This window comes from Mesoplodon densirostris, chromosome 3, assembly GCF_025265405.1.
Source record: "Mesoplodon densirostris isolate mMesDen1 chromosome 3, mMesDen1 primary haplotype, whole genome shotgun sequence".
Taxonomy (NCBI): domain Eukaryota; kingdom Metazoa; phylum Chordata; class Mammalia; order Artiodactyla; family Ziphiidae; genus Mesoplodon; species Mesoplodon densirostris.
Window position 1 is genome coordinate 64,345,726 of NC_082663.1, and position 25,802 is coordinate 64,371,527.

The 25,802-nt window shown below is 41.9% G+C and overlaps 1 protein-coding gene across 1 annotated transcript; it reads left to right on the forward strand.

Annotated features, from left to right (window-relative positions):
* Window positions 1-619: 619 nt before the first annotated feature.
* BHMT (betaine--homocysteine S-methyltransferase) lies at window positions 620-21,245 on the forward strand. The gene is made up of 8 exons (XM_060091783.1): window positions 620-652; window positions 5,112-5,244; window positions 11,655-11,773; window positions 13,112-13,303; window positions 13,676-13,823; window positions 17,498-17,680; window positions 19,131-19,359; window positions 21,062-21,245. Exons 1-8 carry the CDS (start codon window positions 620-622, stop codon window positions 21,243-21,245), a joined length of 1,221 nt encoding a protein of 406 aa, XP_059947766.1.
* Window positions 21,246-25,802: the final 4,557 nt, after the last annotated feature.

Sequence of the window (25,802 nt, forward strand, 5' to 3'; positions counted from 1 at the left end):
TCATATTTTGTTTGGATACATATCCACTGGGTCTATATCACACAGGAGGTCACACTTTAGGCTGAAGTTCTTCCAAGAACTGCAAGCCTCCTCATTCAATAATCTTGTATCCTCGGCCTTTGACAAATATTTGGGCATTGGATGGAATTCTTAGGGGTCTGGCCTAGCGACTTAAGGAAGTAATGATACACGATCCCAGGCAAGGGAGAAATCAGGGTCGGGGACCCGCGAGGGGAAAAGAAGGGCCGGGCACAGGTAGGTCTGAAAACTGAGCGAGTGGCAGCATTATTATTATTATTATTATTATTATTATTATTATTATTATTATTATTATTTTACTTCTGGATGGTTTCACCCATTTGGGCAGAACAATCTCAATCACCTCCTCCGCACGCAGGTTCCCAAGCAGCGACAGGCCGGGACCAAGGGCTGGTGGGCGTGTTCCCCGCCCGAGGCCCGCGTTGGATCGCACCGGGGGTGGGGAAACCCACCCCGCGGGAGCAGCGGGTATAAAGAGCCCGGCTGCTGCCGCCGTGCAGCTCCGGGCTTCGCAGGGGGAAACGCTCGCCTCGCCGGTCCTTATCCGTGTTAAGTACCGTCCGTCCGGAACACCACGAAGATGACACCAGTTGGGGGCAAAAAGGCCAAAAAGGTGAGTCTGCAGGGGAACCAGGGGCGCTGTCCATCCCGGCCAAAGCTCTGAGTTTCGATCCACAAACCAGCCCCGCATCGCATCTCAGCCGCGGGGAGCGCAGAGGAGCCCTTAGAGCCTGACTGTGACCAGAAGGCCCCCCAGGACTTCTGCTGCAGGACCCCAAGGCGCCTGAGTCCCCACTCCTGCCCCCCTGACCAGAGCGCCCTCTAGAACTATGTGACCCCCAACTCCAGAGCGCCCCCAAAGCGCTGAGACTCCCAATCTCTTCTGAGTCCCGCACCCCAAGACCAGAGCACTCCCCCAAGATGCGGCTCCTAGACCCACAGGTGCGACTTCCCTCTGCCACGGCGGTGGGGCTCGGGGTCGCCCTGCTGCGTCCCCCGGGCTCCTCTGGGGTCTGTGCCCGTGCCACCGCGCTCGCCCCTTGACGCCCCGCGCATGCAGGGCAGGGAGGCGCGCGCCCGGGCTCCCACCGTTTCCCGCCCGCGCCCTCACAGGCGCCTAGGGTCTCAGCGCCCCTACCTTGCAGGGTTCCCGCCGCAGCCCTAAGGCTCTGGCGTTGTTTGGATGATGTAAGTTTTCATCCCGCAGTTTGGTTTCAGCGATCACAGAACAGGGCACCGTGCGGGCCTGGAAAAGACAGTTTCAGAAAAATTAAGCACAATGGCCGTAAGATATTGAGGAAGGGCTGTTAATAAGTTTAAAAAATAAAAACCCGGGCCTCCCTGGTGGCGCAGTGGTTGAGAGTCCGCCTGCCGATGCAGGGGATACGGGTTCATGCCCCGGTCTGGGAGGATCCCATATGCCGCGGAGCGGCTGGGCCCGTGAGCCATGGCCGCTGGGCCTGCGCGTCCGGAGCCTGTGCTCCGCAACGGGAGAGGCCACAACAGTGAGAGGCCCGCATACCGCAAAAAGAAAAAAAATAAAAAATAAAAAATAAAAACCCAGTAACAAGCCCGCCCTTCCCTGGGGACGAGTGTTTCAGTCCAGAATGTGGGCCTTCGTCTAGTTACTGTCGGGGGGGGGGGGGCGGTACGGGGGGCAGAGATGGATAGATGGATGGATGGATGAATGGATGGATGCACTGAGAGTAGGACTATGGTTAGGAGTGGGAAGAGAAGGACGGAGGGAGTAGGGAATATGCTTGCCCCTTGGGTGTCAAAGCACCCAACTCCATGCCTGGCAGACAGAGGCCCAGGGAATGGCAGCGAAGGAGACAGGGCCAGGCCAACTGTACTCCTGCAGCTGTAAGGACTGTGGGGGCAGGTCCACCTCCCAAATTCATTGCCAGCCATCCCTTTAGAAATGGGCTGTACCTAGTTTCTAAAGGGATGACCCCGCCTCAAATTAAAAAGACCTCCACACAAGGAAAAACATTAATTCAATTAAATTTTTTAAATGCCATGCAGTCCCAGGATTTAAGATGCTGAGATGGCAATCGATTATAGGCTGTCACCTGTTCAGTTAGGTGGAGAATTTTGCCAATCCATATATCTACTAAAGGAATAGCTGATGCAGGCTGGAAAGGATGATTCCCATAGAGATTAAAATTTTTTTTTTGGTTTGGCCCGATTTACGTTGCCATAAATCCTAATCCACTCCCCCAGACTCAAACTCACAAAATAAAATATTTTAAAGGATTATTTTAGCAACAGATGGATATAAGATGGGAAGAAAAAAAAAAGTTTCTTTGGTAACCTTGTTTCCATGCCTATGTCACTGTTAAAATATGGACAATACTTCTATACTTCTGATTAAAATTAAAACATATGTTACAAAACTAACACATGTTCATTGTAAACAACTAGGAAAAACACTAAGAACAGTGTCTACTACATTTTGATGTATATTCTGCTAGTTTATTGTCTAGGCAAATATGTACTTTTTAAACAAAAAGTCTGATATTACACATACTGCTTTGCAACACTTTTTCACAAACAATATCTTGAGCATTTTCTCATAGCACATTCCATTAAAAAAAAAAGCCACTTAGCTTAGGAACAAGAAAGTCTGAAGTTCAGGTAATTTAAAAATGCAGTAGAATCTAAGAGAGTGTTCTTCTTGATGTAATTGTTCAATAAACTAATGTACAGCATGGTAACTGAATCACCACTAGCCACTGCCACCAAATATCAGATTCTTAGCTATGCTGTGCATTTAAGTGTTGTGCTACTAAAGTTTGAAAACACACACAAGAGTCCAATGAGAGTTGCTAGGTGACTGAACAAAATATCATGAATTATTTCACCCAAATGAAAATTAGTAGCCAGTCATATCTCATTTATTTGACTGTTGTTCATGTTTTTTTTGTTTGTTTGTTTTGTTTTGTTTTTTTGCGGTACGCGGGCCTCTCACTGTTATGGCCTCTCCCATTGCGGAGCACAGGCTCCGGACGCTTAGTCAGCGGCCATGGCTCACGGGCCTAGTCGCTCCGCGGCATGTGGGATCTTCCCGGACCGGGGCACGAACCCGTGTCCCCTGCATCGGCAGGCGGACTCTCAACCACTGCGCCACCAGGGAAGCCCCCTGTTGTTCATGTTTTTATATAACTGCACCGACTAGCAATATATCTATTTTTCCTGTTAATTGGGTCATAACAATCAAAGTTGTAGTTTTAAAATGTGACTTTTTTTTGGAATTTTATTTTATTTTTTTATACAGCTGGTTCTTATTAGTTATCTGTTTTATACATATTAGTGTATATGTGTCAATCTAAAATGTGACATTTAGACACATTGTAATCATGACAGGTATTTGGACTTCAAAATTACATGTGATCAATTCTATATTTTTGTATTTGTTATCTCATGGACTTGTACACTTGACATTTTTTCTATATGGAAGGGCTATTCAAGAGTGTATAGCATAGTCCTCCTATTTTACTGCTTTAAGGTAGAAATGTCAGATGTTTCTTTTCTCCGAGCACCAGTTGTCAAAATGGTGTGGGAGAGAGAGGCAGAAGTTGGTGAGGACCCAAGATAGAAAAGCCTACGAATGTCTCTCACAGAATTTGTAACCCTTGTTATATCAGCATTTGTTTTGTCAACCATTATTAGTAATAAATGGAACACAACAGGTAAGTACATTCCAAGTTATTACTTTACATGGCCTTTTCAGGGCTATCTCACACTCCCCACCCCCATTTAAAATCAAATCTAGATACCATTTAAGGATAAAAGAATCAGGAGGCCCTGATTTCTGCTCACTTTCTCTAGTACTCCTATTCTTCAATCTCATCATGACTCTGGCTCTACCATTTTAGTGTGTTTTAGCCATCCTCCCCCACAAGTCCACCTTCCCTCCTTAACCCACTGTAAGTTGCATGATACAGCATCAATCACCATCTTGCAGATAAGCCCTCTTCCATTATGTATCTGCCAACTAGTCAAATTCATTGTATACTAGCGCCACCCTGTTCAACTACCTACCTAACCTGCACCTGCACCCACAAACCTTATTCTCACTTTACTTTTTTTACCACAAATCTTTTATGGATAGGAGGGGAGGTAGGGTGCACCTGGAAGACCGTGTATAAATTACTCAGAGACTCTGGACCTTAATTCTTGATTTGTAAAATCAGAGTGACCTAACTTGAATTAGGGTACCTTTTATTTTTAAAGGCTATGAGTTTTTGAAATTAAAAAAAAAGTTACACTAGAAAATTACTTTCTAAGTCACAAAGCCCTTTAAAAATATTAAGTTCAAAATTTCTTTATTAACACCAGGGTAATTATTGCATAGTACTGTAAATGGAATAGGTATGGAGGTTGGATTAGAAATTAGTTTACAAATATTTTATTTACCTGTGTCTTTCCTGTTCTCTCACTTGTAGAGAGCAGGCTGTGCATACTCATAACTTCCTGGACAGCATAATGCAGCCGCTATTATGGAAACTGAATTTTAATGCCAGAGACAGAAGTTTTTAATTGATTTGGCCATCTTTGTGGTAGTATCTCCTTCCTTCTGTCTTCACCAAACATCTTTTGAATTTTCAGTCTCAAAATGCCTTAATAGCATTGTATGCCACTTCAACTTCTTTATAAAATATAATCCTCTCTTTAGTTTATTAATAGAATAAGAAGAAAGACTAACAATCACCATTTTAAGAAGGTGTGCTTAGGTATTTATTTGAGGCTTTACAACAAAACCTTTTCATTTAATCCCCCTGAAGATATTTATTCAAACATAATGTCCTCCCACAATATTCTTCAAATACTCTTTAATGTGTTTGGAAAGACCCCATCCCTGTCACATACACATGGACACACAAACTTTCAATATATTAGCATTCTGGTGATTCTCATTGTAGTCACAAATTTCTGTATAAAATAGATATTTTCCGAGAAATCTAAAGAAATCATACTTCTCAAGAATATGATAGCAAAAGTTCTAAAGGTAGAAAATTGTCTTAAAAATTCAAGTAACAACTTTTCTTCCTCCTCTTCTGTAATTTTAGGGCATCCTAGAACGGTTAAACTCTGGAGAGGTCATGATTGGAGATGGAGGTTTTGTCTTTGCACTGGAGAAGAGGGGCTATGTGAAGGCAGGGCCCTGGACCCCAGAAGCTGCTGTGGAACACCCAGAAGCAGGTTGGTGCACAGCTATATTCTAAGCTCTCATAAAAGACCACTATGTTGACCCACGTCTAGAAGCATGCCATCAAACAGATACATTCATGCCATGGTATCCAAATATTTATTATTGCCTGCTGGGCACTGTACTAGGTACGTAAGTACAGGTTTGCCTGTTGGGTAAGTACCAATGGCCTGTTGCTGTCATCTATATCTACTTCTTGTTCACTGATCCTCACTCTAGATGAGTCTAGAACCTGGCTCACTGCCTTTCTCTGCCCCTCCCTTCTTCAACACTCTAGTTGACTTCAACATCCATACATGTGATCCATCCAGCACTCTTCCTGTTAGTGCCTTGACCTCCTCCTCATCTCCAGCAAACTTTTCCTCCATTCCCACCTTAGCAACCCTCTCCTAGACCTCACCATCGCCAATAGCTGTCCACCTCTGAAATCTCAAGGACAAATACCACATTCTCTGACCACCCCCTCCTATCTTTTCTGCTCACTTTCTCTAGTACTCCTATTCTTCAATCTCATCATGACTCTGGCTCTACCATTTTAGTGTGTTTTAGCCATTCTCCCCCACAAGTCCACCTTCCCTCCTTAACCCACTGTAAGTTGCATGATACAGCATCAATCACCATCTTGCAGATAAGCCCTCTTCCATTATGTATCTGCCAACTAGTCAAATTCATTGTATACTAGCGCCACCCTGTTCAACTACCTACCTAACCTGCACCTGCACCCACAAACCTTATTCTCACTTTACTTTTTTTACCACAAATCTTTTATGGATAGGAGGGGAGGTAGGGTGCAATCTGAAGGGGATAAATGCTGTCTCTTAAGGCCTCTGTATGATCCTTATGTAATAGCGAAGATTTAATCTTTAAGAGGGAGGAATGGGCCACTTTTGCAGGCCCATGGACTTCTGAGGGACGTAGGTTTTCAAGGCTGATGGGTTAATCCACCCATATGTCTTTATTCCAGATCTGAGGGTCCCATTTCTTCCTAACCAGACCCTAACTTTTGGCAATAAAATGCTTTCCCAGTTGAGAACTCTGCTCCCTATGTAATTTAGTCCTGGGCCAGAGCCTCAGTTTTTCTGTTCTCTAGCAACAGGAACTGAGTCTCTTTACATACCACCCAGAAGATCCTCAGACTTTCACACATTGCCTGAAATCGGTGATGACTCACCTGTAGCCTTTCATTGTCTTTCTCCAGTACTTTGGTGGTACCCAACAATAGCCATCTAGTTCTGGAGTCCCTATAGTTACTACTTCCCCTGAACCTCTCAAACATCTGAGATAGTGTACCAGCTAGTGCATTCCCCTCCAAGGGTATCTCATCCTAATTCACTACAGGTTGAAGTTTTAATAGTTGTATCCCTAGAGCATGCTGGGAGCGCCATCACATGTGATGTGTGGGTGCTCATTACTAGCTAGTCAGAAGGAGATCTGACTCTCAAATGATGCCTTCAGAGTTCTTTCCCATGACTAGTTCTGGCTTCAACTCTTGCAGGTCAGACCACTCAGAAAACACATTATGAAGTAGAGAGTTGTGCTCAAGAGTTCTACTCTTCGGAGTGAACTAAGGGAGTGAGGGAAGCAGGACTGGGGAAAGGGAGGAACTGGAACTAAGCTGTGAAGAGTTGTAACAGAGACCCCAGCCAATCTCTCAGGGAGCTCTGGAATTGCACAGGCCCCTCAGAGTTGTCCCAAATTGAGGCAAGGTGGCTAGGTCTTTGTGTTTTCCCCCTACTAACAGACCAAGCCCTCCACACAAGCTGTCAGCCCTCCCCTCCTCCAGGAGAGGGCTTAATCCTTAGCAAAGGAGTGCCCTTTGGCCTAGGGCACTTCCTAGGAAGGGTCTCAGCCAGGAGCCATCAGTAACCAACACTTTGAAAGAATTTAAATCTTTCAGAGGAAACCAGAGTTCTTGTGAATATTGTATAAGATAATAAACAGATGTTTTTTATGTTAAAGAAGAGCATATTCCAATAAACTCAGTGATGAAGGATGGAAGTTAACCAAGAACATAAACTGAGAGACAGTACAGCTTTGAGATCCAGTACAGACTCTGGATCCAGACAAACTGGATCCGATCCTGACACAGCCACTAGGCTGTGTGGCCTTGGGGAAATTACTTAGCTAAGAACACCGAGATAATATTGACATCTACCTCATAAAGTTGTTATGAGGATTAAATAAATTATATGTGCAGTGTTCAAAAGAGTGCCTGGCTCATGTTAAATACTACAACTATTCGCTATTGTTATTAACTTGAGTGAGTTGCTTCCTCTCTTGGTAATGTTCTTGGTTGTATTAATCTATTACTGCTAGAGAAGTACAGAAATGTGTTCAAATCACACTGTCCCTAAAAAGTATCCAAAGTAAAAGAGCCATAGTCACACTATGAAACCTAGCAAATGTACGCAACTTTTATATTTCCAAATAAACGTAGAAATAATACTGTGTTCTACCCTTAAAAAAAATGCAATTAGTAAGCTTTGGAAGCTAAAACAACAAGAGTTCTCAAATTTTAGTTTCACCAGCAGAGTTTGTTAAAAATAATAAATTCCCAGGCCCCACTTATAGATTTGGTTTCATTAGGTTTGTGATGGGTCCAGGAACCTGCATATTTATAATACTTGTCTCCAAATGATGGCAAGGTAAACCCCACTTTCAGAAGCATTGTGTTGAAGGGATGTAACGAACACAATGGCATAATTAAGACCTGAGAGTGAGGATTTCTAATATATCTATGGTTTGTTTCTTAAGGTCTGCTTGCTGGGTTAAACTCAGAATGAAATATTTCTTGGGCCAAACTGACATTAACGATAAACTACCTTTGCCCAAACTCTGCCATGGAAACAAAATAAGACTGTTGTTTAAACTGCAAATTTCAATTTTGTTAGTCACGTTTACTTTTTTAAAGTCACACATTAGAGGAGCTCAAGAGAAACTGCTCTGATACCAATTTTCTTTGATTTTATTAATGCAGAAACAGTACATTTGATCTCTTGGCCATTTGTGTCTTGAATAATTTGAGCTTATTTAAATGTATTGAGCACTTGCTCTACTTTTTCTTCTGGGAGCTCCTTGCTTTTCAAGAATTAATGAAAACTCCATGATACTGAGTCATTAGATTTAATCCTTTCTGCTACAGACTGATATCCCCTATATTCAACTCTGCCAGTGCCTAGTTCAAACTCTGTCAACCACAGTGGACTACAGGATGCATCAGAAAAGACAAATCTGCTCATAACTTATCTTCAAAGAACCATTTCATACGACCTTGGATGTCTTTATAACCTTTCCTGGGGTGGGGGGCAGTGAAATGTGTTTAAAATATTCATGCTCTAAATGAGAGCGGTGGTCATTGTCATGCTACTTTATGCAAATGAATTTGTTTTTGCAGGTGCTTTTCTAATTTTGACTGGGTAATAACTAGAATTCATATAGACCCTGAAAAGTTTCCCTGTAGACTGGATGGCACCCAAAACACTTTTGTAGGACTGGTGCCTGGACTTGACTTTTTAGTGCTGGAGGCAGTAAGAAAGGGAAGGTTATGCTACAAGTTTGCAATTCCTTATCCAAGCCCTTTTGGGGCCAAATGCGTCTTAGAATCCAGAATTTGTGGGAATTTTAGAAAGTTAATATATTACATATGCTACATATTGCATAACTCTCTTATTAGGGTCTGAAGTGCTCCCCTACGCCCCACAAACACATTAATACTCTTTTTGCATCAAAATATATGACTACCCACACTAAATAGGATACAATTATAAATATCCTCACATTAGTTCAGGTGACATTTTGCTGCCAAATGATTTTACTGCAAATTTATTATCCCACTGAAGAAATACTGCAAATTTTTTTTGACCTTTTAGAGTTTGCTGTGGAATTTCAAAGACTTGCATTTCTCAAGTAAGTGTACAAGGTAATATCTATATTCTGTACATATATGTCTGGGTCATATGTTTTATACATATATACACACACACACACATAAGTTGGTAATATTTAGTTTCTATGATGCTAAAATAAAACTAGTATAATGCAGAGTGTAAAGCCATAAAATGAATATAATTAATTAGCATAAGTTGTATCGTTGTCATGGGAACTAGTCATACCCTGTTGTTGGTTAGAGGATGAAGACTCATAGTTTTATGATGAGAGGAAACAGAAAATAGAAATTGAAAGGATATTCAGAAATTACCAGACTAACTCTCCTACTAAGATTTATGCCAAAAGTTGTGGTTCTTGCACTCAGTGGAATCAGCTTTGAATCTGGCGATGAATTCAGTTTCCCTGGGTCTGGAGGGGTTTGAGGAATCTGAATTTTTAATTGTCCCCAAGCGAGTCTAGTAGGGTCACACTTTGAGAAGCATGGCATTTTTAAGAAGCATGATGGAATAATCAAATCTATTAAGAGTGAAAAGTTGTCTTCACCTTTCTGATTCACTGCCCTCTGAAAAAATCTGATAAAAGATTATAGACCCTCTGAGCACTATACAATGTACATACATGTAAACAATTTGCACACCATGCCAGGGTTTTTGCTTTTTTTTTTTTACAGCCTCTGGAAATCCATCAAAGGGCCAGCTGGGTGGACTTCTTATTCATAAACCATTCTGTCCCAGATACCAAGTCTGTAGTCCCTTCTCCCTTGCTCCAACCTCAGCACTCTGTGTTTATCTGATTGACTGTATATAAGGTTTTTCAGTCGATTCTGCTGCTAATTAAAACAACTTCGAAACCCCCTAATTTAGGCATGCTTTTAAGTTCCCACTGAGAACGAAAGGTTCCATGATTTTAAAAGCAGAGATTTGGCTTCAAGCTTAGAAATCCATTCTCTGAAATTCAAAAGCTTTTTTGGCCTCACCTTTTTGTCCATTTATAAACAAAAACTGAGCTTCTTATGTTCTTGGCACTCTACTAGGCATCTGGGTTGCAAAGATGCCAGACTAATCTCCAGTCTTAGCCTCTGAAGGGCTAAGAACACCAGTGTCCTAATAATTTCCTAGTGTCTAATGTAGTTGTTCCCAGACCTGCAGATTTTATAGGTCTCTGAAATTTCAAAATAAATTTTAGGGTTTGATATACGACTGTTGATTTCTTACTCTGTCCAGTCATTTCTCCTGACAAAAACAAAACACCATCCAAGTCTCAATATCATTTTATAAAAGAAACATTCTCCTGCTCTCTTAGAATGGTGATTCTCAACAAAACTGAAAATAAGAATCAGAAAACTTTTTAAAAAATTGCTTGTGCCTTACCCCAAACCAATTAAATTAGAATATATGTGGATTTGACACTAACATTTATAATTTTTGAAAAGCTTGCAGGATACCTAATGGGCAACCAAGGTTTAGGACCACTATTTTAGAGCAAAGGATAACTCTTTAAATTGTATACATTTGATTATATGGGAAAAAAAAAAAAAGAAACCTCCCACCATATTTCCTCCAGCCAATGAACGCTTCGCCACATGGTATTCACCCACGAACCTAGATTGCGAACATTTCTCCAACACTTATTCCACTCTACTACCAGAATTATCTTTCAAAAACACTGAGTTGGGCTTCCCTGGTGACGCAGTGGTTGAGAATCCACCTGCCAATGCAGGGGACACGGGTTTGATCCCTGATCCGGGAGGATCCCACATGCCGTGGAGCAACTAAGCCCGTGCACCACAACTACTGAGCCTGTGCTCTAGAGCCTGTGAGCCATAACTACTGAGCCCACATGCCGCAACTACTGAAGCCTGCGCGCCTAGAGCCCGTGCTCTGCAACAAGAGAAGCCACTGCAGTGAGAAGCCTGTGCACCACGGCGAAGAGTTGCCCGATTGCCGCAACTAGAGAAAGCCCGTGCGTGCAGCAACAAAGACCCAATGCAGCCAAAAATACATAAATAAAATAAATAAAAAAAACAAAAACACTGATACCTGTGGTCTGGCGCCTAGACTCCTTGGGATGATGTGCTGAACTGTTTTACACTCTGACAGCCCACCTTTCCAAGTGCATCTCCCACCACTTCAGCATATCCTCAACTCCGGCCACCCAGACTGCTTGTCACTCCCCCAAATGCCAAGACTTTTCTTGCCTCCTTGTCTTTGCTTGGGCTGTCCCCTCTATAGGGAATGCCCTTCCCCATCTTCTCTGCCTGGCAAAAGCACTGAGATGATTCCTCCTCTGTGGGACCTCCCTCTTCCCTTCACCCCACATCCATGGCAGAGATAATCTCTTCCTCCTGGCAAGAGACTCCAGATCCACCTCTCTTTTGCCCCCAGGATGAGCAAATGCCAGGCAACCAGGAATTTAAATAGATATTTTCATAGTTGTTTATCTGAGAGCCTTTTGAAAGCATCACAGACTAATAAACTGTTAACAATGAATACATTTCCCTCATTCAATCTCCCAGTTCGCCAGCTTCATCGAGAATTCCTCAGAGCTGGATCAAATGTCATGCAGACCTTCACCTTCTACGCCAGTGAAGACAAGCTGGAGAACAGGGGAAACTATGTTGCAGAGAAAATATCCGTGAGTAACACCATACGTGGCACTCTTAGAAGGAAACAGTAGACACACGTGTCATTACCAAAGCTCTCATAGAGAAAAGTGTGGAGCCTCTTTAGAGTTCTGTTTTGTTTTAAACAATACAGAAACAAGATATGTATAAATAATATTCTTAGGTTTTAGCTAGCATCCCTCAAATTAACAGAAAGGCATTTAATGAAGCAGATCAAAGAAGTATTTAACTATTAATGATTCTCTCAGTCTCTTGATTAAGTTGCTGAATGAGTATCCTTACAAACTCTTACATCTTTTTAAAAAATAAATTTTATTTATTTATTTATTTATTTAATTTTTGGCCGTGTTGGGTTTTCGTTGCTGTCCGCGGGCTTTCTCTAGTGGCGGCGAGCCTGGGCTACTCTTTGTTGCAGTGCACGGGCTTCTCATTGCGGTGGCTTCTCTTTGTTGAGGAGCGCGGGCTCTAGGCGTGCGGACTTCAGTAGTTGTGACACGCAGGCTCAGTAGTTGTGGGTCGTGGGCTTAGTTGCTCTACGGCATGTGGGATCTTCCCGGACCAGGGCTCGAACCCGTGTCCCCTGCATTGGCAGGCAGATTCTTAACCACTGACCACCAGGGAAGTCCGAAACTCTTACATCTTTACAATTTTTAAATGTGACACAGTATAGGAGAAAGGTCATATGTGCCAGGAGTCAGTGAACCTAGAATCTTCCAGGCTCAGCTACAATCAACTGTGTGATGTTGGGCAAACCATTTACTTATCCCATCAAATCAGCAATTTCTTCATCTCTAAAATGAAAAAGGAAGTCTAAAATTACATGAGTCTGTTTGATCTATAGTACTGGGGTTTTTTGAGGACAAGCATCAATTTATGTTGTCTAAATAATTAGAAAAGACCTTACTTGTGATACATGTATCTGTTGAGAAAATATATAATGACAAAAAGTTATGAATTCTGTAGTAATTTAAATTGAATTTTATTCTTATTAATCATAAAAGCAAACCATTATCATCATCACCACTATTTGCTAGGTATTCTTCTAAGTGCAGCTTAAGCACTGGAAGATACCAGATCCTTTTATGTAAAGACTTTTACCCTCTCACAGATCTTTGGTATAATGTAATATCCTAAATACTATCATTAGATTTTTTTTTTTAATCACTGTTATTGGCAGTGTTGTTACTGCAAATTGCTCAACTCCATAAAGCATTGAACTACTCCATCACGGTCGTTTTCTGGAGTAACATCACTATTGTAACATACAATTGAGATTTGGACATTTGAATAACAATTTTGCTTCAGTTTCACATGAAAATGAGGATGTATCATAAATTCATCCATTTTAGGGGCAGAAAGTCAATGAAGCTGCTTGTGATATTGCCCGGCAAGTGGCTGATGAGGGAGACGCCTTGGTGGCAGGAGGCGTAAGCCAGACACCTTCGTACCTTAGCTGCAAGAGGGAAACTGAAGTCAAAAAAGTCTTCCAGCAACAGTTAGAGGTCTTCATGAAGAAGAACGTGGACTTTTTGATCGCAGAGGTAAACATATACGATCTAAGATGAGACGAGTACACTTAGGACATTTTCTCTGCCTTTTACTCTCACGAGGACCATGTGGGGTTAGGTACCAGTCATGACTAGTAGCTGTAATATTTAGTTTTGAAATGTTTTTCCAATGTAGGGCTTCAACTAAATGTAATTCAGTTAATGTAACATAGTGTTCTTCAAACCTGTGGACTGTAAGTCGCTGAAATCACCATTCTATTCTGTTTTAAAAATGTTAATGGGTCACAACTCAGAGTCTGAAAAACACCCATCTGAGGATAATTAAGTTAATACACAGTAGGATAAGTTTTCAAACTATTTGGGAAGAAACAAGATTAAAAGTATCTTGACTTTAACTTATTTCAGTATTTTGAACACGTTGAAGAGGCTGTATGGGCAGTTGAAGCCTTGAAAGCATCTGGGAAACCAGTGGCAGCAACCATGTGCATCGGCCCAGAGGGAGATTTGCACGGCGTGGCCCCTGGCGAGTGTGCAGTGCGCCTGGTTAAAGCAGGTGATGATGCGTTCTGACCAGTTTGCAATTAGTGTGTCTTTTTTTAAATTTTTATTTATTTATTTTTATATTTACTTTTGGCTGTGTTGGGTCTTCGTTTCTGTGCGAGGGCTTTCTCTAGTTGCGGCGAGCAGGGCCACTCTTCATCGCAGTGCGCGGGTCTCTCACTATTGCAGCCTCTCTTGTTGTGGAGCACAGGCTCCAGACGCACAGGCTCAGTAGTTGCGGCCCACGGGCCTAGTTGCTCCGCGGCATGTGGGATCTTCCCGGACCAGGGCTCGAACCCGTGTCCCCTGCATTGGCAGGCAGATCCTCAACCACTGAGTCACCAGGGAAGCCCCTAGTGTGTCTTTTAAATGACATACAAATGCAGGTCCATCTATGAATCACTATATACTACTTTTGTTACAGGAAAACCATTAATTTACTTTCTTAGGAATATCTATAATATCATTATTGAGTCCCAAAGAGAAAAAAATGTTAAAAAAATACGTACACACACATACCAGCCTTTTGAAATGGGCAATTAGACCTACACTGAAGGTTTAACACCTGGAAATGAGAAGAATTTTAGTAAATTGAAAGGAACATTAGGAAAAATTATGTTTTATTTTAAATTATCTAAAGTTGAGGTCTTTAGACATTAATAAGTTTTAAGTCAGTTGCCCTCTTTGCCAAAGTTTTTCCATTCTCATAAATTACTGGTATGCTTTACTTTTTGTAATTGGTATAATAAATTTAAAAATCCTTTGACACAAGACACTGAGCACCTAATTTATCTTTTTATATAATTTCCATTCCTAATATTGGGTCTCATTTCAATTAGGGAAAATTCACAGACTGTTTTCAAAGCTGCCTCATTTTCAACCTGAGAAATAACACAGTGTCCGTGGAAGAGTCTGACTCACTCTGTGGAACAGAGATTTTGATTGGCTAATTGTTTAATTTCTTATCTTTTTTTTTTTTTTTCTTTGGCGGTACGCAGGCCTCTCACTGTTGTGGCCTCTCCCGTTGCGGAGCACAGGCTCCGGACGCGCAGGCTCAGCGGCCATGGCTCACGGGCCCAGCCGCTCCGCGGCATGTGGGATCTTCCCGGACTGGGGCACGAACCCGTGTCCCCTGCATCGGCAGGCGGACTCTCAACCACTGTACCACCAGGGAAGCCCTAATTTCTCATCTTTATCCAACTCTTAATATTTCATGAAAGTCACTTCATACTTGTCACTAATAATAATTATTTAGGTTTAGGAATGACATTGTAGAATCCTAATTTTTTATTATACATATTAAAACTGGGGGGAGAAACCAAATTAATATGTTTCAAAAAGATCAGAGGAGGCCCTCATCATCCCAACTGTTACTTGGCAGGGATTCTTCGCCTGCATCTACTCTTTCCCCTGCCAGTCTGTTCAGAGTGAGTGGCCACAGTGCTTGACCTCACTGTACCCTGTTTATATCCTTCACAGAACTCCCCAGTTATCTCATTAGTTTATGTCTTGAATGTGTGGCTCTCTCACTTGATTGTAAAATCCCAGAGGGCAGAGACTACGTCTGCTTGGCTCAGCACTGAGTACCGTGTGCCCAGCACAGCACCCAGCACATGATAGGTCCTTAGTCAATATCCATCTCACAAATCTAGTCCATCTTCCAATGTTAGTTCAACTTCCATGTGCCCTTACATAGTCATCCCTACCCCAAATAATCACTTCATCCTCTCAGCAGCTGTGTCGCACATTTAGAGTATCCTCAGATGACATTTTCTAATCTGTGAGACTGTTAATAGGGTTCTGGAGTTACACACAGATAGAAAATGCTGTGTTAAGCCAAGTTAAGCAGCCTCTTGGCTGCAGAACTTCTCAGAGGCCTTGACGTGTTCGTGTATACTGGCAGTCTCCAAGAAGGGACTACAGTAAATAACAACTGCCCAGTTTAATTGATCATAAAACCTTGTTTTCATAGAGCAAACCTTGGGAAGCCCTGTGCTAAATTTAAAAATCTTTGGTGTCCTTCATTTATATTTCTCTAAAACCCCTTACAAGGACCTTTATACCTAATAGACATCCAATAAATAGCCAAAATATGATTACTTCATTAATGTAATGATATCTAGCAAGGAAAGAGAAACTGTGGCTCCAGAACACCAGGAAGGGCGGAAAGAAGGAAGGAAGGAAGGGAGGGAGGAAGGGAGGGAGGGAGGGAGGAAAAGAAAGGGAAAGAAAGAAAGAGAAAAAGGTAGTCAAGATCCAAGTGACCCTGTTCAGAAAGCTGTTGAATATACCAGTCTGGAACCCAGTGGAAAGGTCAGGGTTAGAGAGAGAAGCTTGGGAGAGGTCTGGATATAGATGGTATTGAGAGCCTGGGGCTGAAAAGGAAGTGTAGATGCAGAAGAGAAGATGGCTCAGTGGGATCCTGGGACACTGCAGGACTCAAAGGTTTAGCCTTGAGGAGGGGTCAGCACGTAACACTCAAAAAAAAAGCAGCCAGGGAGGTAGGGGCTACACTCAGAGAGTGGGGGAAGTTCTCAGAAGCCAAGAGAAGGGGAGTATTGATGAAGGAGAGAGTGCCACAAGGTTGAATGCGGCCGAGACGTTGAGTAAGATGAGAAGAGAGAAGCGACTACTAGATTTGGCAAGATTGAGGTCATCGGTGCCCTTAACAAAACCTGATTCAGAGGAATGACGGGGAGTGAGGCCAGACTGGAACAAAAATGAAGAGTGAACTGCAGGCCCAGGCCAGTGAGGACCGCTAAGCTGCCTGCCACTGAACACTGCGGGTCACAGCGCGTAGCGTCAGCTCTGCTGCTCCTGGAATCTGGATGTTGGTGCTGCTCTCATTGCGGCCAGAGTGAATCTTTCCTTTCCTTGTTCTTGGCATCTCTATATCCCAGCTACAAAATCCTAGGCCATGTGTTCATCAAAAAAGTCCTTTTTGGAGGACAACCCAAGTGTCCAACTAATGAATGGACAAGCAAAATGTGGTACGTACATGCAATGGAATATAATTCAACCATAAAAAGGAATGAAATTCTGACACATGCTTCAACAAAGATGAACCTTGAAAACATTGTACTAAGTGAAGTAAGCCAGTCAGGAAAGGACACATATTATATGATTTCACTTGTTTGAAAGTTTCGGAAAAACCGTTTCCTAAATTACACCCTGCTGTTATGCCCAAGAAACTTAATAATATTATTAAATTGGCCTGATAAAAGGAAACACTGATTTATTCCTCAGATGAGTCGTAACCACAGGTGCCATGGGGCAGCTGGGAGTCGTGAAAAAGTATCATGCTTTGCAAATATAATGTCAAAGATTGAAAAAATGGCTACTAAAATTTGAAGTTAAAGAACACTCCAATAATGATTTTTTTAAATGACTACTAAAATTTGTAGTTAAAAAAACCTCTAATAATGATTATATTTTTCAAAAAATGATGGACAGCCAAGTGTGCATAAACGACACTTCAATTATATCTGACTCTTCAAAGCACTGTTCGCAGAAAGCGCTTGCTGCCTGTTACTAATCATTCTTGCCCAAGGGTAGGATAAGTTTGCAGGGACCCAGTGCCTTATTTCCAATTCACCGTTCCAAATAAAAGCTCCCCGAGTGAGAGGAGAGTTGGGCCCACTGGTACCTGGTGAATCCCTAAAGCTCAAATGTTCTTCCCACTTGCAGGAGCTTCCATCGTTGGCGTGAACTGCCATTTTGACTTCACAACTAGCTTACAAACAGTGAAGCTCATGAAAGAAGGCTTGGAGGCCGCGGGACTGAAAGCCCACCTGATGAGTCAGCCCTTAGCCTTCCACACTCCCGACTGCGGCAAACAGGGATTTATCGACCTGCCAGAATTCCCCTTCGGTAAGACAGACGTTTTATAAATCATCTCAGGGTCTTTATGTTTGACAAATTCTAAAGAAATCTCTAGCCATAGAGCTTTATCATGTAAAGTAATGGCTGCATATCTCCTCATATCTTGCCCCCAGCTTCTCTCCTTGCAACCCAACAACTTTTAAATTAGACATTAGGAAAAGACAGGACCGGCAAGCAAAAAAGACCTCTGAACTTAAATGTAAAATCACAGGTGAGTCAACACCTAGGTAGACAACCAATTCGTCATACCTGAAGTTGGCAAAAAGGACACCCTCCTGGGTAGGATCAGCAAAGATGCCATTTCTGGTTCCAGCTCTGTTGCTAAGTTGCAGAACCTTAGCAAAATTTCTTAGTTCTCCCAGATCTTAATTTTCTCATCAGAAAAAATAAGTAGTTTAGACCAGGTTATCGCCGAGATACTTTTCTCCTATTCTGAATGTTGCTCAGACATTCTAGCAATATCTGAGTTTGGGGGGCAGAGGGAAGTTACCATCATTGGCTTACTGTGTAACAGATTTGAATGAAGAGACCAAGCAGATGAAGTGGAGGGAATACTTGCAGTCTGGGAAGAGGGATAAAGCATGTGTGGGAAGTGGGGGTGAGTCTACCTGGAGAATCAAGTCACGGGTGAGCAGGGCCAGAGCCTGGCCAGCCTCCTATTTCATTCTAAGGTCCTTACCCCATATTCTAGAGGGACCCTGGAAAATAATCAGTCTAGAAGAACCACGGAAGAAGAACGGCAAAGCATTTGTGGTATTTATTGCTGTAGAACAAATTATTACAAAATTTAGTGGCTTTAAACAACAAATATTTATTATAGCTCAGGTTGCTGTGGGTCATGAATTTGGGAGCAGCTTAGCTCAGAGTCTCTTAATACGTTGCAGTCCAGACTCTAGCAAGGGTTATAGTCATCTGAAGGCCTGATGGGAGCTGGGGGATCTACTTGCAGGCTCTCTCAGTTGGCTGTTGGGAGTCAGGGTCAGTTTTTTTCTGTCTGTTGACTGGAGGCCTCAGCTCCTTGGCTCATGGGCCTTTCCACTGTGGTATCTGAGTGTTCTCACAACACGGCAGCTGGGCTGAACGTTCCAGGAGAGAACAAGGCAGAAAACATAACGTCTCTTAGGACCTAGCCTCAGAAGTCACAAACCATCCCTTCTGCCATATTCTATTGGTCTCACAGACCAACCTGATATAATACAGGAGGGTCCACACAAGGGTGAGAACATCAGAGGGCAGAGATCATTGGGAATCATCTTGAAGTCCGGCTGTCACAGTATTTAAAATTGGATACGTCAATGCAAAATAGCTAATAGTTTTTAAGAGTTAGGAACTAAATATTGACAATTTATCTAACTCATTTATTGAAAATTACACATTTATTATAGCTGTTTGTTTTGAATATTTTTTAAAAATTTAAGCAGAGTGTCATTTATTACAGGACTGGAACCCAGAGTTGCAACCAGATGGGATATTCAAAAATACGCCAGAGAGGCCTACAACCTTGGGGTCAGGTACATAGGCGGGTGCTGTGGATTTGAGCCCTACCACATCAGGGCCATTGCAGAGGAGCTGGCCCCGGAAAGGGGATTTTTGCCACCAGCTTCAGAAAAACATGGCAGCTGGGGAAGTGGTTTGGACATGCACACCAAACCCTGGATTAGAGCAAGGTAAGAACCTTAAACTGTATTTGCCAAACCAAACTCATTTAGATTATGAATATGTCCAAATGAGGTCATTACAAAAAGTGCAGCCTATTTGCTGTGTAATGGTAAAGAATCAGTTATCCTCTTTAAATTCTCTCATAGAGATGTTTATAACGTAGCTTTATGGAGTGATTTTTGGGGAAAGCTTTAAGAATATAGAATATAAATAGTGTAAGTTGCAACGAAATGTGATTTCACACTCTAGGAAAGCACCATCCATGTGGTGGACACTAACAGTGAATCAGTTGTTAGGATTTAAGTACAGCAAATATTTATTGCCTGTTCTGTGCCAAGCACGAACCTTAGAGCTGGGAAGACAGTGGTGAATGAGATAAAAAATGTCTTTACCCACAAAGTTTACATTCCAGTGGGGAAGAGGAACAATAAACAAACAGAGTTCACATCAGGCTATGTGCAGGGCACTAGGAATATAGAAATGAAAGGCTGTGGTCCCTGGCTAAGAGAATCTCACAGTCTGCTGGGGAAAATGGAGAAGAAAGCTGATATATTATACGGTAGTTAACAGCCTGAGTAGAGGCATGGATAAAAAAGTAATAATGAAGAGAAGAGAATAACTATCTCTACCTAATAGATAATTTAGAAGAAGGGACTTTGGGGCTGGATTTTGAAGAGCTGAGTAGGCTTCCACGGGATAAAGAAGGGGGTGGAGGATGCACCCCAAGCAGAGGGAGCAGTTTCCCTCTGTTTAGTGAACATTAGTTGAGCACAACTATGTCAGACACCGTTGTGGTTGCTGAGGGAGCACGCTGGACAAGGCACAGGCCTGTCCCCAAGGAGGTAACAGTCTAGTAGGCAGAGAAATAAACAGCTAAGTTCAAACTGGTATGGTAAGTTAAGGATGAAGATGTGCACAGGTGCTGTGGAGTCTGTACTAATGGCCCACAGGGGGAAAGGTGGGAAGGTTGGTGAAGAATTTCTTATAGAGCTAACACCAGAGCTGAACTTTGAAGGACGAATTAGGTTGCCAGCCGGGAGAACAGCCTAGAGGGAAGCACTGAGAGTGGCAAGAGAACAAGGTGCTGAGAAACTAGAAGTTTGACAATATTGGATTCAGAATTTGGTAAAGACACAGGTCAGGAACAGGAGGTGGCCTCTGTTCATGCTCACGAGGTTGAGATGACCTCATCCCAGGGCAATGAGGAGCCTGGCGGGTCTCAAGTGGTCCGAGACAAAGTTAAATTTGCAAGTTTTAGTAGCCTGGAGACAGGGAAACCTGTGAGGAAATCTCTGCTGGAAGATACCAAACATGGTGAGGCCTGAACTAGGAGACAAGGGAAATAGAAAGGAGGCTGGGGCGGGATCCTCAGGGTGAGAGGTGCAGAAGCAACACTGGCTTTGGGGAGAACAGCAAATGTGGGCTCAGCTGGCTCAGGAAGTAGAGTGCCAGAAAGTGAGGATGGAGAGGTAGGGTAATTTGGATAGAAAATGTCCCTATTCTAAACTCTTAGCTTTTGAACCTATGTGTATGTAAGAAGAAGAAATTCAAAGTAACTTTAGACCTACAGATTCTGAAAAAAAAGATAAATGTGTTTCAATGGACACACCCTCAAGAGCCCAAAGACAGCTCTACAGAGGTGTCTTAGCTCTGCAACCTAGAGACGGAAGCTCAGGGAGGAGTCTCCTGCTGTGTGTTTTGTTCCCCCAGGGCCAGGAAGGAATACTGGGAGAATCTTCGGATAGCCTCAGGCAGGCCGTACAACCCTTCTATGTCAAAGCCGGATGCCTGGGGAGTGACCAAAGGAACAGCCGAGCTTATGCAGCAGAAAGAAGCCACTTCGGAGCAGCAGCTGAGAGAGCTCTTTGAAAAACAGAAGTTCAGATCTGCATAATAGCCTCAGCGGAACCCATTTTCAGTGACTTCCTCTGTGTTTGGAAGTCTATGTTTGGGCCTCAGTTCCTCTATGTTTGGGCCACAGTTCCAAAAATAAGGAAAAGATGGTAAAAAGGCAATGCTTGTATGAACCCCAGCCTACATGTAAAGATTGATATTAGCTGAACAAAACAATTACAAATAGTACTTGACAATTTTGAAAAGTATATATTTATAACTTGAAAGCAAAATAAATAAGAAGCGAATATTAAACAGGTTTACTAAGCACCCACCGTGTACACGGTATTAAGGAAATCACTGTGGCCAAGGAAAAGTAATTTGGACATTAGTCCCACTTCAAGAAGTTTGCAGGCTAGTAAGGAGGATGAGACATGAGCTGTCATTAAGTGGCTCAGCAACCAGACGGGGACAGACAAAGTGCTATAAGAAAGTGACTTCCAAGCTCTTCTGAAGATGACCCTTCATAAGAAACACAATTTATATTGATATAATGACCCAGTAAAGTACATGTACAACCACTGAAATAAAATGTGATCCATTCTGGTATTTTTTATTCCACTCCTTTCTGTCCTATTTCATTAATAAAATACTATGCTGGTTAAGACCCCTCAAATTGATTTTATGACCCATTAATGAGTTTTGACCCACAGATTGAAAAACACTGCTATGGGACACCAGCTATGGGAACTTTGCTATTCCTTTAAGTTTTTTCTTAGAAAATCAGTCCTATGGGACCTGATCAGTAAATAGTCAAAGCTCAGAGTTCTAGAGCTGTTCCCTCTCTTTTCTGACCCATTTCTACCACTAAGAAGCATTCAGACCAATGGGGAGGCTGAGAAGGGATTGTACCCAGGCTCTCTCCATCTTTTTCTAGGCTGGATCCACCTAAATACCTCCCGTCAGTAAGGCTGGGGAGCAATGGTCTTGTGTTACTTTGGTAGCTTTAAAAAATATATAATAAAGAAAAAGAGATTCTCCAAACTCTATCTGGGGTTCCTAGATTGAGAACTATATTTTTACCTGGTAGTATCTACTCTGAAAGCTCAAGCCTGAAGATGTAAGAGCATTAGAATAAACATGGCTACTCAGTGTATTAGGAATGAGTTCATGCTTCTTTCTAAACATTCATGGATTGGTATAGCTGCTTGGAAATTCTAATCTCTTCAGCTATTAAAATAAAAGGAGCAATGAGACTTATCTTGGATGTATTTGAATCTTATTTCTGTTCTATAATTTGTTAAGTCTTGTATAAACTCAGTTTCTATTTAAAAAGACACAAGCATGCTAGAGTTTTAAAGGAGAAGGCAGCAGTATTTAAAGGGAAAAGAAATTTCCAGAATTTCTTTTCAAAGCAGCACAACTCTCAGAGGTTGCATATGGCTGAGGTGAAATAAAAAAAGAGTGAAAGTCACTTTTTTTTTTTGGCGGTACGCAGGCCTCTCACTGTTGTGGCCTCTCCCGTTGCGGAGCACAGGCTCCGGACGCGCAGGCTCAGTGGCCATGGCTCACGGGCCCAGCCGCTCAGCGGCATGTGGGATCTTCCCGGACCGGGGCATGAACCCGCGTCCCCTGCATCGGCAGGCGGACTCTCAATCACTGCACCACCAGGGAAGCCCCTGAAAGTCACTTTTTTTTTTTTTTTTTTTTACCAATTGCTATCTACCATTTTTCACTCTCAAATCATGTTCAATATTTAATACTTTCATTCATAGGTAATAGATACCTTTATTCATCCTACTACTGTGTAAGATGGATGCCCCTTTAATATTCTTTTCAGAACTTGTATTGACATACAAAACACTGTACCCCCTAATTTTTCTTATATCTTTTGATTTAAAAAATGTTTCCCTCAAGGGGAAATATACATACTGAAGGTACACTGGAATGAAACTGTATGTCAACAGTGACTCCTAGTGGCATATTTCATATTTTGAAAAATTTTTTTTGAAATTCATCCCTCCACCAAGTGCATTCATTTTACTTCCAGAAATCTTGTTCATTAAAAGGGAAATTTCATTCAATACCTATAGGCTTCCTTGTGTTAAACAGACATTTCTCACTGGTAAAGATATTTTTATGGAATCAGAGCCAGAGAGCTTAGAGATCCAGAGTCTATAAACTCTCCCTTTTAAAGGTAAGATTTCAAAGGCAGGATGTCAAGTCAGGAAGGATTTCTTATTAGTCCAAGGGTGCCAGGAAAGATGGCTTTAGCTTGGATTCTTGGGAGAAGGAGAATGGAACCAGGACAGATGGTTCACAAAACTAAGGAGTTCATCCTCCTGCCAGGAAAGAGAGATCCCTGCGTTCCTCAGAGTCGATGTAAACTCATTGAGTAAACTGCTTGCAGTTTTTTTTTTTTTCTTTCCTTTTTTTTTTATTTTACAAATTTAATCAGTTATACATATACATATGTTCCCATATCCCCTCCCTTTTGCGTCTCCCTCCCACCCTCCCTATCCCACCCCTCCAGGTGGTCAGAGAGAACCGAGCTGATCTCCCTGTGCTATGCGGCTGCTTCCCACTAGCTATCTACCTTACGTTTGGTAGTGTATATATGTCCATGCCGCTCTTTCACTTTGTCACAGCTTACCCTTCCCCCTCCCCATATCCTCAAGTCCATGCTCTAGTAGGTCTGTGTCTTTATTCCTGTCTTACCCCTATGTTCTTGATGACATTTTTTTCTTAAATTCCATATATATGTGTCAGCATACAGTATTTGTCTTTCTCTTTCTGACTTACTTCACTCTGTATGACAGACTCTAGGTCCATCCACCTCATTACAAATAGCTCAATTTCATTTCTTTTTATGGCTGAATAATATTCCATTGTATATATGTGCCACATCTTCTTTATCCATTCATCCGATGATGGACACTTAGGTTGTTTCCATCTCCGGGCTATTGTAAATAGGGCTGCTATGAACATTTTGGTACATGTCTCTTTTTGAATTATGGTTTTCTCAGGGTATATGCCCAGTAGTGGGATTGCTGGGTCATATGGTAGTTCTATTTGTAGTTTTTTAAGGAACCTCCATACCGTTCTCCATAGTGGCTGTACCAATTCACATTCCCACCAGCAGTGCAAGAGTGTTCCCTTTTTTCCACACCCTCTCCAGCATTTATTGTTTCTAGATTTTTTGATGATGGCCATTCTGACTGGTGTGAGATGATATCTCATTGTAGTTTTGATTTGCATTTCTCTAATGAGTAAAGATGTTGAGCATCCTTTCATGTGTTTGTTGGCTGTCTGTATATCTTCTGTGGAGAAATGTCTATTTAGGTCTTCTGCCCATTTTTGGATTGGGTTGTTTGTTTTTTTGCTATTGAGCTGCATGAGCTGCTTATAAATTTTGGAGATTAATCCTTTGTCAGTTGCTTCATTTGCAAATATTTTCTCCCATTCTGAGGGTTGTCTTTTGGTCTTGTTTATGGTTTCCTTTGCTGTGCAAAAGCTTTGAATTTTCATTAGGTCCCATGTGTTTATTTTTGTCTTTATTTCCATTTCTCTAGGAGGTGGGTCAAAAAGGATCTTGCTGTGATTTATGTCATAGAGTGTTCTGCCTATGTTTTCCTCTAGGAGTTTGATAGTGTCTGGCCTTACATTTAGGTCTTTAATCCATTTTGAGCTAATTTTTGTGTATGGTGTTAGGGAGTGATCTAATCTCATACTTTTACATGTCCCTGTCCAGTTTTCCCAGCACCACTTATTGAAGAGACTGTCCTTTCTCCACTGTACATTCCTGCCTCCTTTATCAAAGATAAGGTGACCATATGTCCGTGGGTTTATCTCTGGGCTTTCTATCCTGTTCCATTGATCTATCTTTCTGTTTTTGTGCCAGTACCATACTGTCTTGATTACTGTAGCTTTGTAGTATAGTCTGAAGTCAGGGAGCCTGATTCCTCCAGCTGCATTTTTCGTTCTCAAGATTGCTTTGGCTATTCGGGGTCTTTTGTGTTTCCATACAAATTGTGAAATTTTTTGTTCTAGTTCTGTGAAAAATGCCATTGGTAGTTTGATAGGTATTGCATTGAATCTGTAGATTGCTTTGGGTAGTAGAGTCATTTTCACAATGTTGATTCTTCCAATCCAAGAACATGGTACATCTCTCCATCTATTTGTATCATCTTTAATTTCTTTCATCAGTGTCTTATAATTTTCTGCATACAGGTCTTTTGTCTCCTTAGGTAGGTTTATTCCTAGATATTTTATTCTTTTTGTTGCAATGGTAAATGGGAGTGTTTCCTTGATTTCACTTTCAGATTTTTCATCATTAGTATATAGGAATGCCAGAGATTTCTGTGCATTAATTTTGTATCGTGCAACTTTACCAAATTCATTGATTAGCTCTAGTAGTTTTCTGGTAGCATCTTTAGGATTCTCTATGTATAGTATCATGTCATCTGCAAACAGTGACAGCTTTACTTCTTCTTTTCCCATTTGGATTCCTTTTATTTCCTTTTCTTCTCTGATTGCTGTGGCTAAAACTTCCAAAACTATGTTGAATAAGAGTGGTGAGAGTGGGCAACCTTGTCTTGTTCCTGATCTTAGTGGAAAT